The 15,571-nt window shown below is 41.5% G+C and overlaps 1 protein-coding gene across 3 annotated transcripts in view; it reads right to left on the reverse strand.

The window, feature by feature from the left end:
• PIK3R3 (phosphoinositide-3-kinase regulatory subunit 3) overlaps positions 1–15,571 on the reverse strand; it is a 26,452-nt gene that overhangs the window by 10,356 nt on the left and 525 nt on the right. For all 3 annotated transcript variants that reach the window (XM_029085934.1, XM_029085933.1, XM_010171872.2), the window contains exon 2: positions 654–765. In XM_029085934.1, coding sequence (XP_028941767.1) covers positions 654–765 — 112 coding nt within the window. The remainder of the gene's footprint in view (positions 1–653; positions 766–15,571) is intronic.

Raw genomic sequence — 15,571 nt, forward strand, 5'->3', positions numbered from 1 at the left:
TAGGCAATTAAGTATATAAAAACTAGCACTTCATTTTCTGAACCTAACCCAAGCCATTTATTTTCTCAAGCACATAGAAAAGGGTTTCCTTAAGAGGCAAAACTTAATTTATCTGGTATGTGTCTGTATCATCTGCTCAGTAGAGCTGGTGATGGTTAGCATTTGTAAAAGCTATTTTTATACCACCATGTAATAGAAATTAATAGATGCAATTTTAAGCAAATGTTAAAGAAAGCAAAAATAAGAATGCAACTCCTTTTATTCTGAGCAAGCCTCCTACTGAAAGTTTGCTGAACTGCATGCATCCCAGCATTGTATGCTTAAAAACCTTATTAGTGAGCACATTCAGAAGCACTTTTCTTTTGAATAAAATAATTTGCTCTTTTTTAAAGACTCTGTGTCTCTGGAGAAATTAAAAAATCCAAAATAACTGCCATCAAGCCTGGCAATATCTGCACTAGGATAGTAACAACTTGAACATGAGTCCTGAAAGCAGCTGAATACTCGCATGTAGGTGCTTTGACAGGCATAGTCTTGAAACATTTCCCTCCTGTAAAATGCATGTAATAGGCATGTTCTTTTCCTCTTGAAGTCTAACAGGCTTATTCTATTTTTAGTAACATATATTAATACATTTTAGTAATACTGCTTACCTTGAGATGTCCCCCCAGTACCACTCCGCTTCCTGCAGAGAGAAACTGGAATTGTCCTTTATTCCGTTCGTATTGACTGGAGTCATTGGTTTGGGGGGCTTTGGAGGAAGAGCTGAAAATGAAGAGGAGATTAAAGGTAAACAGAAGAAAATAGTCTCTAAACTGTTAATGAAATATGACAGCAAAAAAGCGAGAGAAAATGCACATCTTGAACTTGGATTTCAAGCTCTTTCAAAGTAAATGGAATTTGTAATTTTTAAAGAATTCTGAAATCAAGAGCTGCACTGTGATCCTAGATTTCCTAGTACCCAAACCAAACACATGCTTGAAGGAGGGGAAAGGGGGAAGGAGTGTGAAGAAACATGAGTATTGGTTAAAGGGAAGACTGGCTCAGGCATGATTACATTGGTAATCACCACCTAAACCTCCGAACAAGTTACAAAGGTGTATTGTGTTTGAAAGCCACAGCCTGGAGAGCACTGTGCACCACTATAGAAAAACTCCAGTTGCTCAGGTGTCAACAGTCCTTATGGCAACCTGCAGGAGCAAAGAGGGGTGCTCTTCTTCAGAGGGAAAAAAGCTGCTAGCGAGAGAAAGTGGTGGCTGAGCAGCAGCAGACCCAAGGTTCACATTTCATACTGGATTTGTCATTGAGGCTCCTGTTAGGAACAAAGCTATGACTCTGAATAACACAGGGCGAGGTGATGGAGGAAGGAGAAAGGGGACATTAGGTCATTATTCGAGTGCCTGCACCACTTTACATAGCTGAGAAGTTTACCACAGAAAAGGGGATGCTACAAATCCCCCAAAGACAGGCAGAACTGCACATCTGTAGGCCTAGTACATACCTGCCCAGAATTCCCCTATTCTGAATTCAAGGCAAACAGGCTTTTACTCCTCTTCTCAAAATCAGTTACACAATGCAGACATACAACCCACTACAGCTCTTTCTATTTGGTCAGAAAACTTTCTCATGGTCTTGAATACAAGCCCTATATCACGAGTAATTCAGCAGCCACAGGCAAGCTCATGTATTGGTAGAGACTTGTCCGTCAGCAGAAATGCATTACACTATTTTCTTTGAGAAAGATGTCTTGAGTGCTCTCCCCTGCTTTGCAGAGGCTGAACACTTCATCAAGACCACCACCACTGAAACTGAGCATTTTTCAGGCATTTCATGAAGCAGTGTTTTACAGGGACATGTCACATTTGAATTCAGAGTAAGAAAACAGCCTCACACATTGATTTGCTACTTGCACATTTTTAAGTCAGACCCCGAACATCAGTGCTCCGAGCCCTGTGCCCTAACCATCAGATTACACAAGCATCAGTGAGCAGGCCTGACACACTGACAACAGCCATCTTTCAGATGCACACGATCCCAGTGTACAAGCAGAAACACAAATAAAGGGAGCAGAAAGAAGATTTTGATCTCTAGCTCCAGTGCGGAATGGCTTAAAGCTGAGAGGTGTGCTACTTGGCACCATCCCTCTGCTCACCTCCGAGCCACACCTCCCACATGAAAGAAGAGAAAACAGTGTTCCAACTCCAGTTCCAAATACCATTTCATGTTGAATATCCGACACAGTAACTTCACTGTTCTCAGACAAACCAGTTGATACTTTAATCGAGCCAATCTAAACTAAATCTGAACCTTGACCCAGACGTTTGCACCCTGGGGTTGCTGACCAAACACCTGATTCAGATAGCAGCATTCATTCTGTGGGACTGAGCATTCAACCCTAGCATACAGGTTCTTTTTATAGGGTGAGCTGGGAACTTTCAGGTGTGCACATATCTAGTGAGGAAATAACAGGTCTTGTTATAAATGGAAGGTGAAAACCTTTGGATTCAGTTAAGTAGCTTCCTGGTTAAGAGGCTTCGGTTACTCCTAGCTCAACTACTACAGTTGTTTATATAGCACCTAAGTAGTTGTATAAAGCACCATTGAGAGTAAGATGCAGCTCTAACCCTACTTTGCTTGAAGCTCCTGGCCCCATCCTACTTCTGTGGGGTCAGGAGCATATGTCCAGGCTAAACCTGTAGAGTCAATTGTATTTACCATGCCCTATGCTCCATTTAAAGATCCTGAATTAGAAAATGTCTTCAGATCCTCCTTCTTCCCCACCTCACATCTGGGCTGTGCTACCCTATGAGGGGGTTGGAACGAGATGATTTTTAAGGTCCCTTCCAACCCATTCCATTCTACATGCTCTAAGCAAATGACAGGACAGAAGCAGAAGCTCTGAGTCTCATTAGTGTCTGCACATGGCAGTAAATCCAAGTTCAGAAAACCTGTAGATGTTCTGATCTACTAGAGAATCTTTTGTAGATTCTGAGCCATCAATGAGTGCATGAAGATTCATGTGAAAACACACAACAGCGTGGAGAATCCTTAGAAAACTATACCAGCACCAGCAATTATTTCACTTGGTCTTGCAAGTTAAGGCTTGGACATATCAAAAACTTCAAGGCATTTTACAGTGTAAAAGCCTGTTTTACACTGGTAATAGGGGCTTTCCAGAAGAGGCTTTCAAGTATTGTCTAGAGTACTTGAACACTTCTCTGGCCCTCCTTGTAAGATTAGGTCTTGCTCCTTTATATACTGTGGAATTATTTAGCAGCTTTGTTAGGGCTCACTAAAAAGCACTGGGCACAGAAAAGCAAATTAACAAAGACCAGAAGGGCAAGGAACAGGAGTTTGGCATACGGACACAGAGCACTAGACATTACACCAAGTGTTCTTACTGCAGGTGGGGGTTTTTCCTTCTTTCCCTTAATATGTAGGTATCAGTTCTCACTATCAGGGGTTGTCTGCAGAACTTCATTCTGCATGAGAAAACTGGAAGGAAATTCTTCCAGGGAGAAGAATAAGGCTTGGACCAGTTCCTGTAAAACCTGACTCATGGAAGCCAGTGCTTTTCACAATAGACTTTTGAAAAATGCTTTTTAATAGCTTGCACATTTTAAAAATACAAAAGTATTTGCAAGGGTGGATCCTGTTTCCAGAGAGGTATGGATCTAATTCTTTACTTTCAATACTTTGAGCTCTTTGAGTCATAATAGATTTTCCCCTGTGTTGGATATGGAACCAGGCCTTTGCTATTGCTTTACCCAGTAGATGAACGTGCCCATCCACTGAGTATTTCCTGGCTACCCTCTCAGCCCAATATTATTGTAGTTGGTACCAATGGAGAAGTGAGCACCAAGGCAGTTTAAACCCCACAGCCCAGAACCTGTGAGGACACAAGGGGAGCACTTTGTAATAGCATGGCAAGCCTACTGTAACAGAGCAGCATGCACTCTACTGCTGTTCTCATAACACTGGCCCAATGGGTTGCTAGAAGACACATCCTAAAAGAGGTTTTACTAGTACCTAGACAGCAGTAACCACCCTGCTAGGAGAAAACCTGAGATGTTTCTATGAGAAGCTACACAGAGCCTTAAGGAGTCTACAGATTTTGATTTAAATTAAAAAATCCAGTTTTATAGACCTTACTTGATGAACATTAGAGAGCTAAGACACTACAGCAAAGTACAATAAGGCTGGCTTGAAGTCAGCAGAAATGCTTTCAAGAGCAGTCATGTTTCTCTCCATGTCACTGGGTCCAATTCTGATCTAGCCACAGGCTCAATCTGACTTTATCTCAAAACAAGTTCTGATTAGAGGGAACAGTCCTGATAGTTTCTTGCCTCCTTCTTCCTGGGAGAGAAAAAACATTGATCACAAGTGATTAACAGCACAATGGATCTATCTGTTCTAATACAGAACTTGCTGTTAGCACCACATACACAAGCATCCTTCCCCTACCGTGTCTCTAGGGCAGCTTTACGGCACAGATCTTTCCAAAACCCAGAAGGCAACAGCTCAGCTGGACCCCTCCACTCCCATGAGCGCGTTCCCGAGATGAGGGTGAGCCCACAGTGACCGCCTGGCACACAGCGATGCGCGCAGACTGGCCCTCCCTCCCGCACTAGCAGCCATCGCTGGTGTCTCTTTCTTTAGCAACTCTAGTCCCCTCTTTCTAGCTTCCCCAAGCAGCCTAGCTGGAGCTAAATCCCAGTCCCAGATCAGTGTCACTTCGAAGGCGGGAAATAAAGAAGAGCTGGTGATGGAGCGGGGGCGGCGGCAGCCAATGGCTTCAGCTGAGCTGCTCCGCAGAGCTGCAGCGCAGGTCCTCAGAGAGAAAAGCCTATTGATTAGGCTTTGCCAAGGTAATTTTTCTGATGCTTCCATGACTGCAGAGAATTGCTTTTTAAAAAGGCTACTCAAGATTTAATGGATGGGACTCCCTGAAATTCAAACCACCTCCAATACCCAGACAACCAAGACAGCTGGCAAGTGAATGAAGTTTATCACCGTTGTATTTTTTAAAATTAAAGTTTAGGCTATATTAATCCCAAATTTATCTCCAGCAAAGTACACTGTGACTTCCATGAGATATGCACTTTTCCCAGTTTGGTTTTGAATCAAAAGCCTCACAAGTTTACATGATCTAAAAGCCACCGAGCCCCATGTGTGAGGGTTTTCAATGGCACTACTTCAGGAGGAGTCAAAAAAGAAGAATGCCTTGGGTCTCCAAGTGCTACATCTCACATGGCATCCAGTCAAGCAGCCCATTTCTTCCTTGGCTGTTGTATTTGCATACAAGATAAACCTGCCAGTTAATTAAACTCTAATTTGCAGTTTTAAGGCAGATGCCACTTAGTCTGAGAATGGCTCTATAATGTATTTCTTCCAGTATTTTCCAAGAGCTGGAGGCCAAGCGCATAGGAGGTTTAAATGCAGTATTAACTCTCTTACTGTTACACTAATCACAGCTTCAAAGTGCTGCAATAAAGTCAGTTTTAAGTCACTTGGAACTTCCGTGAGCTTGTTTACTAGCCTTGCTTCTGGTGCTCCCGATCCACTCTCCTTCCACATTGTGACAAGAAGAAAACAGATCAGAGGATTTCTGAGATAGTTACCCAGCTTCAAAAAGGCTGATATACAGTAGCTACCCTACAAACTGTAACACGAAGCTCTAAAAAGTGTTAGTACTATGGAAATATGCAAGTAATCCATGGTTAGGCCAGATAACATTTTAAGGACAGAAGGGTTTTTTCCCTTTGGAGGTATAGGTGAGGTCTTGGAATGAAAATGCAGGATAGCTCTTTTAAAAAACTATAAAAGAAATCTCCCCAGTTTTTAACTACTCTCTGTGTTCTCACTCAATTTCTCAAACACTTTTCTCAATTTCTGTAACACTTTCAAGGCAAAGCCTTAAAATCTTTTCCTCCCTCAATGGCCCAGTAACTTGTCACTGCTGCATGAGATCCCTTCAAGACACTTGAGAAAAAAGCACATGCTGAACAAATGTGCTTTTTGACCATAATTTCAGAGAAATTGTGTACAACATGTGCAATACGGCATCACGCTTTTGCAGGGATTTTCAAGCTGAGGAAGAGGAGGGTCGTGCACACCTGCTGACAGCAGTTCATTCCCCACCACTGGCAGGTAAGTTATCTTGGCAGCTCCACATCTCAGCTCGTCAGTTCTCTTGCCAAGACCCCTTTTGCGAAGTACCGAGCACCAGTGCCCTTCGAAGCTGCCCTTCCTCAAAGGGCAGCTAACATGCACCGAGAACTCCTCAAGGGACGGAGAAGGAAGCTACTCAATCGCATTATTGCTGGCCACAGAACCTCAGGCATGCTCACATTTTCGCTCTCCTCCCCCAAAACAGGCAAGGTGCCAAAGAGTAAGACATATTCAAAGAACTGAAGTCTTTCAATATCTTGTTACAGAAAACAGCAGACAAGTTGGCAGAAAGCCAGGCAAGCTTCCAATAAAAACATTCCCTTTATAGCTTTGCTTGTGTTTCTATAAACTTTCATAAAAACCAACACCTTTAAGAAATGTTTCAGTTTTGATTAATTGCCTTTCTTGATAAGATCTGTTTTGTTTGAAAACTCCCCAGCTATCCAGTCTTCTCCCACACCTCCCAACCACTGTTTCACCTCCTACAGCCTGACAGACTTCTGCTGCACTCTGTTCTTCACAAGCATCCACAGCTACTGCACAGGTTGAGAGATTATCTGGTATAGGAGATCTGCAGAATGGTGGACAACAACAGTGTGTGAAGAGGCTGGCTCAAATTCAGTGTTCTTTTGGGCATTTCACAAGCACCCCTCACTACTTTACAAGGCTTGTTACTTCTTGGGCTGAGATGGAAGAAATGGAAGATGCTTGCTGCCAGACAAATGACACTGGGATCTCTGACTTCTGTATTATAAAGTAATATGGCATATTTTCTTCATTCCAGCCTTTGCATGAAGTTGCAAAGCCAAAAACCACCAAGTTCCCAATTATTTTCACTGCTCAATGAAAAGTGTTTTTCCTTTCAACCACAGCATAACAGTTGCAAAGCTACAGCAGTGCCAGAGGTTCCATGATCAACAGGTCCGAGATGACTGTCCCGAAGTTAACATCAGGAGGATGAAAAGGACAAACCCTCTTTTACTTACCAAGCATAATTAGCACACTATTAGTAAGCTGGATACCAAAACAATAACAATGCTTTAGAAGTTGTGCTATGTTTTCCCATTCAGAGAGACTGTTACTGCCCAGCATCGCGTGCTCAGCTCACTTCAGGAAGGAATAGCTTTACCTCCTAGCCAGGAGACCTAGGTTTTTACCAACTCTTTGGATGAAAGTCAGTGAAAAACATTTTATTGTCCATGAAAATCTGAAATGTTTGATAAGAAAAATTGTACTTTATAGTATCCAATGTACTGTATAGTCTAGAAGACTATACAATAAAAGTAGATATAAAATGCAAGAAGCAAGTAGATTCTCCTTTTCACTTATTAACTGAAGTTGTTCCTCATCTGCCTCCACAGAAGAAATACCACAGCATGTTTTCTCCCCCTCCACAGGTAGTCTTCAAACAATGATTAAAAAATACTCTTTGGTCAATACATGGAGATAGATTTTGGATAAGAGTAAGGAAAACACAAAATTTAGCACAGGCACAGAGCTACAGTGATCAACAACAAAGAACTTGCTTTCCATTGTGGAAGACTGAGTATGAAGTCAGCTTGAACAGTGACACATTAAGGGTAGGAGACCTACCAACGCCAACAGAAAAAGCCATTTTAAATAAAAAACAGCCCAGGGCTGTTTTCCCCAGATATTTCAAAGACTAAAAATCCATCCAGACGTCATGTACAAACCTCATAGGAGAGCAAATCCACAGTTTGCTGCACAAGAGCCTACTTAAAAATAATAATAATAATAATACAGCTGTAAATACGTGCTACTTGCTGCTCCAAGCAGCATTTTATTTTAGATTACCACTAGCTCTGACCTTTCAGAGCAGTATGTAAAATTGGTTTTTGTACAGTACCTGTCCTTGTTCTATGTCAAACTATCTTCTAGTTACCAAAGCAGAAACATTTTAACACCACCTAAATTGCTGAGAGCCATCTAGATCAAGATCAAAAGGTGCATTTCAAATCAACACTCCAGAAGAAATCTGAAGTTAGAAAAGTATTTAGAGGAAAAGTGTTGTATGTTGTATCATGCACCATCTTTTCTTAGAACCTTGATGTTGAAGGAAGTCCCACCACAGCCAAAGTCCCAACCCATGCAGTCCTACTCAGCAGAAGCTGAGTTTCAGACCAGGCGTGGAGTTGTCTCGCTGGGCTCACACTGCACAGCCACTGCTCAGGCTGAGATCTCAAGGTGTTAACAAAATAAATGGACTCCATCTCACTCAAGTACACTGTGATCTTCAAAATATTTTAATGATTTTATTTTAATATTTAACATTTCACAGCAGCATTTTGACTTCTTTCACACTTCCAAAACTGTTCAGTGAGACAGTACAGTACCCTCTGAAATGGAAAGGATTTTAAACATTCATCTCATTGATTCAAGTTTCCTCGTATCTTTCAAGAAACTACTTTTGTAGACAGAAGATGAATCAGAGTAAAGGTGCCACAAAGACTTCTAATTTGACACTTGGGAGCAGTTCCTCAGAGGGCAAACAACCTAGATTCCCATGATGTCCCCAAGGTGACTATACAGGGCAGTGCAGCATGAGCACTGACAGCCTGAGAAACTTCATTGCAATGTACAAATTCGGGTTGGAACAGATAACAGAACTTACATACAGAGTATTAGCAATGAACTTCTCACCCATCTCACCTCTTAAACATTTTCCTGGGGCAGGTGTTGGACTGTAAGTTCTACTGCCCACATGGAAAGAAAAACACACCCGAGCAGTGGGCTGCGTTCCCTCATTACAGCAATTTTTCTCTAGCTCCATTGCAGCAGGTGCTGGTTTTGGGGTGGTTGGTTGTTGTTTTTTTTTCCCCCCTCCCTCTTTTTTTTTTTATTTTTGAGGGGAGGAGTGCAAGGAAGGAAAGAACTCCTCCAAAAGCAAAGATGATCATATGCAGCATCACATTTTAGGGGCTACAGAGGCTGAAATTTAGGATAAGGCTACAGAAGGTAAAAACTCTGAAAAAATGGCTCCTGTGGATTTTTTTTCCTTTCATGGGGAAGAGAAGGAAAGTAACAGAGATAAAGTGGTAGCTAATAGAAGGAAATGGGAAGCTTACATTTGGAAAGAGAAAACTGACTTGAAGTACCAGAGTCCCAGTGTGAAACCAACCCAAAAGTCGAGTTATTCTGCAGCAAAAGAACAAACAAGAAGGGGATATGGATTGATGTTTTTTTGATTTGTCCAAATCCAAAAATTCTTGTGCTGAGAAACGTGACTTTTTTGAAGCCTTTCCTAAATAACCATGCGTCAGCTTCAGGGATATCTGGTTTTAGAAGAAGTAACTTTCCTACAAACTATCATTAAAATAACATTTTTGCAGTTCACAAAAACTGGTAGAGTCCAGGTAAATGTTGGAAGCAGTCACAGGTTGAAGCAGTTGAAATATTTAATCTCCTTTCAAAGAGTGCTGGATGGAAGGTAGCCATCTCAAGTGTGCCACTGGACTCAAAGCTGCAGAAGAACTCAGATCCTGTTCAGCCACAGGAAACCTTCAGAGCACATTGTGTTTTGGCATCAGGATTCAAAAGGCAGCTGGTGGATGTCCAGCAGGGCACCTGGGGTTCTTTTTGGAAAGGGCTACAACAGGCACCACCTGCACTCTGCTTCTTTTGAAGTATATTAATTCCTATAAAAGCCCCTGTATATAGCAATTTTCCTTCTGAAGAACTAGAGTATATCCACTGAAACATTGCAAAATCTTTGTCTATCGAGTGGAGGACACAGCAGAGATTAAGGACAATGAAAACCATCTCTTCTGAAGAAGTACCATCCACTCACATTGTTTGGGGACCCAGCACCAGCTCTTATGCTGTAGTTTAGATTATGTGGAGAAGCCAATTCTTGCTTACTTAGCTATTGTGCAGATTTTAACCTGTCAGAAGAAATAAGAAAAAAAAAAACAGAAGAAAAAAGAAAATCTGACTCATTTACATAGGGGCATTTAGTACAGGAGCAGAGTCTGTTCTTTAAGCATTACTCAGCAACCTACTTTACAAAAACGAGTTTCCAAAAATCCAGCTAGAACACACCCATTGCTTTAACGGGGCCAAAGTTTTACAGCAACCTGTTTCAACACAGTTAACAGTCTTTTTGACAATAATAAAGCCTAAGCTTTAAAACATACAGAGAATGCTGATAAAAGTATTCTTTATGCTGCTGTTTCCAGTGTTCTCTAGTTCTCTGCCCAAAAAGTGACTCACTAAACAACCAACATGAGATGATGCAAGGCACCCAACTGCTTTTAGCACTGGGCGCAGATGTGTATGACCAGCTATGCCTCTGTTTTCCCAAGCTGTAGAGCAAAGATAAGCCTGAATAGCTTCATTCTGCAATAAGATATCATGCAGGCAATGGTGAATACAGAAGTCAACTCTGCTGTTTGGGAAAATTATATTCCCCAAAGGAAACCCCCAGAAGAGTCTCTTCCCTTTAAACAGGAGAGATAGAAGGAAGCAACACAGTGATTAACTCCTGTCAGGTACAGGCATCATGTGATACACAAAATTGTTCAGAACAGCAATTGCAGAAATCGCATTTGCTACAGGTTTTGCCTTCAAACATGTGGTGAAGAGCTTGGTTTCTTCTTGGAATGTTATCCCATGTTTTAGCTTGCATAAACCTACAGCCTTACAGAACACAGAACTGAACAACTTTCAGCAAGTTTTCTCTCCTCAACTACTTCTACATGATCTGAAAACCCGATGAACAAAGATGTCAGCCTTTTAAAGCAGGCTCTCCCATCTCAAGTAAAGCATCATTTCACTTTACATTAATGATGCTATTTTTTGTGTTCATGTATTTAATTGAAAGCTGATGAGTGATATCCTTTAACAGTCTGAACCATCAAAATGAAAACCAAATGCAAGGAATGCAAAAGTACGCCTGAAAAATGCAATCAGAAATAAAAAATGGTTACAGTAGTCATTAAATTGAAAGGCCGGCAGAGAAATCTAGGTGTGCCAAGAACAGAATACAAGCATTTCACACCACTGTCCTCACCCGAGTGGAGACTCCAAACCATTTTCCAGGATATACAGAATACAAGTGACTGGGCCTTATTAATTCCCTGATCAACCCCAAAACAGTCTGTACAAACTTCCTTTCTGTAATAAGGAAACTCACTCCCCAACATCTGCTTTCTTGGAAACATGACTTTCAGACAGACTTTCATTTGCAATGAAGACAGTTGCTGCTACAGTGCTGCTGTCATGATTACACGCACTACTAGGACTATTTTTTTTTTTTCTTTTAAGATGTGTAAGAGCAGAACTTTTCTTTGATAAGCTTCTGGAGTCAGCTCAGATAAGCTGAAGGACAATACTGACAATGCCATTAAAATTTGCATCTGTTCTCCCACTGGAAAACTAGTCAGGCATAGACATGCAGTGTTCACCTACATCTGGCTACTGCATACCACAAACCCCATCTGAGAAGCCACATTCAGTTTCCACTATAACATTAATAATGATATAGCAGGACTGGTATCCCAGTAAACACTGCCCTTGAGATCAGAACCCTATGTTTTCCAAATTACAATTACAGTATTGCTTCCCTAAAACAAGGGTTGTCAAATTATAGATGAGAAGAAAATAGAAACTATAACAAATAAATACACTTCTTCCCTTGAATACTTGTCTTTCTCATACAATGGCAGAGCTGCTTTTGCAAAGTAGACTAAACTAAGCAGCCTATAGATTATTGCTGCCCCCTCCCCCCTTAACTATTAAAAGATTTTGTAGCAACAGCATTGTTACAGCCAGTCTCAGCCCAGGAAGCAAGGAAGAGCAATATTCTTGAAAGAGATGGCTAGGTCAAGTTATAAATGTGGTCAGTCATATTTGGGCCTAAGAGGCTTCAAAAAAGTAGGTTCACATAGCTTTAGGACAAACACTTATTCTATTAGCTGCTCGTAAATAGAGCCCATTCTGCATTAGTAAGCCTACTTTAAACTTGTGGTTTTCTTCACAACCCATATGAACAAAACTAACCTCTAATTTGTAGTTGAGCCAAATATCTTTGCTGACATCTGTGTATGAAATCCCAGCAGAACACTCTTACTGATTTTCATCCAACTGTGACAAAATGGATTCAGTGATTACACATTTTATCATCAACACAATTGATAATATAACCCAGATCTACAGAGGGAAAGACATTACTTAGTCCCACTAATTAGAAGTGAGGTAATACACAGGTAGTTATGCTTTAGGTACTCTGGTGACTTTTTCAGTCCATTCAACATCCTCTGTTCAAAAACTTAACTTCTGGCAGTAACAACTTTTTGCAGACCAGAACAGACATCGTTAAATAAAAGCTAAATTCAATCCAGTAACCTATTTTCTCGTCTTTTCAGATAGCAAGACCCATAGTAAGAACAAACACGTGAGTGAATCTCTGACAGCCAGTTTCCTAATGTCAGAACCACATATGATGCTGCTGTGGCCATAATACTCTAAATTAATCCCGATTAGAAAGTTTAGAAGCTACTGTGTTAGCTGTATGCAACTGCTGGTTCCAGTTTTGTCTTAAGACACTGAAAGTTATTTAGTTGTACCTAGTATTATTTGCCACATATAGATCCTGCTTTATGCCATTTTATTATGCATTTATACACGCAAGCTGAAGGAAGAAGTTTTAGGCAACAGGAGTCACCCTGATGGCTGTCACCACTGTTGCTCCTGTGTTAGCTGCACTGCTCTTAGGCACACTTTGCAAGGCTGGCAGAACTGAATCCCCAGTTCTACTGCTCTACTCAGGAAAAGTGCCCCACTCCTAATTCTAGGATGGATTAAAAGCTAGCAGGAAGTTAGCAAACCCTCGTTGCCCGACCCTGTCTCTGCTGGAGCTGGGGAAAACTCATGTGTGAGAGAGAGAGGCATCAACTTTATTATTAATTTTGAACTTTTCAGCAAGCCTTCTAGCCATAAGGCTTCAGGACGCACTCTTGAGCATCCATTTACACCTCCAACCCTGGACAGAAAACACGAGCACACTGATAAGCCAGTGCAGGTGCACCGAGGCCTGACAGAAGCTACGGCTGTGCCGCAGGCTGCCTGCCATCACAGGATTTTATTTCTGCATTATATTGGGCAACGCTCAGGTGGGTACTGAGACAGCCTGCCAAGATAAATTAAAGGTCTGCTGGCCCTTAACAAGAAACAGTATCCCCACCCTTGACTTAGAGGTTACGGGTGACACCACTCATTATGTTCACCTTGCTTTTGTCTTCTGCCTGAAGTTTAGACGCACTAAAATGCAATCATGAGCAGTCACGCGTGATTTCAGACACTTGGCTCCCGGTGTCGGTTGATGCCCAGTCCTGCAGCATAAAGACCAACCAGGGATCTCTTCACGCCAAGTTCTGTGAACAAAAGACCGTGCTGCTTCCTTTGGCAGCGAGGACACTGGCTGCATATCGTTAGTTTGTGCGCTGCTGAGAAAACATATTGCCACCATTCAGCTGCTCAGGAACTCCAGCCACCGCACCGGGGAATGCTACACTGAAAACCTGCACTCATTTTTGTTGGAAAGGGGCCAAATGGAGTTGTGGTTGTTACCCCGTGCAAATGCAGTGACTTTATACCAAGGCATGCCGAGTGTTTAAGCCTTCCAAATAAATTCCTCCACACTCCCCTTAGGGATGACCTATCATCCCCAACCAGAAAACGCTTTCCCACTCCACCTCTGGACGAGGAAAAAGCAGACACCTCTGCCACATTCTCCCTCCCTCCCCCTGCAATTTAATTATTACAGTTCTATGAAATCAGGACATACACATGGGGATCATCCCAGGCATCATTTCCAGCTCTGTCTTTTCTAGTTTAAAAATATTAAAGATGAAGTTACTAAACACTTCAGGGATCACCATGTAACATTAAGTCCTTTGCTGACTGGTGTTTGGATTATGCAGAGCCTTGATCCCCAGTGATAGGGCTTCAATGATGGAAATATTTGTGTTATTAATGACAGAAGCACTGCTTCTTAATGCAAACTTTGTAAGGCTGCATGGTCAGAATTCCTGCAGAAACATTGGAAAGTTGTTTCCTGACCAGTTCAGTTAGGCCAGCCCCTTTTAGCAGCCTCCTCACACCAAGGGGCTTAATTTTTTTCTTAATGAAAAACCCCATAACAATTGTTTTATGTCACCTACAATGGAACTCAGGATTTTTGTTCACTTGACACAAATGAATACAAATACTAACCTCATGAATAGTTAAAATCAAAAGCATTTACAAGAAAGATATCCTTTGAAATTCACAGAAGCAAAGAGATTTGACTGAACTTTATGCTGTCAGGAGTAACATTGAAAAATAAGTAGTGTCAGCTATGCAAGACTTTAACGAGTAGTGGCCAGTATTATGCATCTGAGAGATCTGTCCAATTTTTAAAGTATCAGAGTTATCAGAGGAAGCGAGGACAAGTCCTTGAGATCCAAAAATCTCAGGATGATCACTTCCTTCTCTTTTAATTAAAGTACCACATACCTACAGAGAGAGAAAAAAAAGAGCTCAGCTCTTTTTCAGCTGTGCTGAAACAAAGAGACTAAACCACACTTGGAGGTACAAGAAATGATTCAAGCTGATTGAAAAGTGTATTTGGGAATCATAGAATTGTTTTGGTTGGAAAAGATTTTTAAGATCACCGAGTCCAACACGTCGAACAGTACTTGCCACACACAAGATATGACTTAGAAGCACTTACTTGCTATCAGTTTCTCTGCAGGCTAAGATTTTGGTGCGTATTTTACTGTACCTTCTGGCTGTACAGATCAGAGACCTGAGAACATAAAAGGCCCTTCAATTACCTTACTGCTTTCAGCCTATTAGCCTCTTACAGGTATAGATACGGTTTCACCAGTACCCTTTTATGCTTACTTTAATTCATTACCAAAGAAAGACAACTTCTTCTCCCTGTAAGCCCTCCCTCACTCTTCAGACACAAAAGAAACTTTCTGTCCTGTCTAAAAACTTCAGGCAAGCCAGGGACAATGCATTTCTCCATTTCCAGCAGTGGCAATCCATAGGGGGAAAAAAAATAACAAAAAAAAAGTTGCACCAAATCGTTTTGAACAAGGTTATTAAGCGTTATCAAAGTACCAGTGCCTCCAGGGATGGATTCCAGCCTGTTCCCAAGTATTATCCCCCCAGCGACGACACACACCTCATCTGTCACTGCTGAAAGAGAGCTGGCAGAAAAGGGTCTCGGAGACTGTAAAAGCGATTAAACTGGAACTGAATGGAGGTAGGTAAATCACTACCATCAAAGTGTTACAGGCACATAAAGGCACACAGGTGAAGAGGCTAATAAAAACGCTCCTCTAGAAGTGAGCACAACCAAAATATACGGTTTTCAATAAAGGCTTAAAAAAAA

This window comes from Antrostomus carolinensis, unplaced genomic scaffold (genome assembly GCF_000700745.2).
Source record: "Antrostomus carolinensis isolate BGI_N321 unplaced genomic scaffold, ASM70074v2 scaffold38907, whole genome shotgun sequence".
Classification (NCBI taxonomy): Eukaryota; Metazoa; Chordata; class Aves; order Caprimulgiformes; family Caprimulgidae; genus Antrostomus; species Antrostomus carolinensis.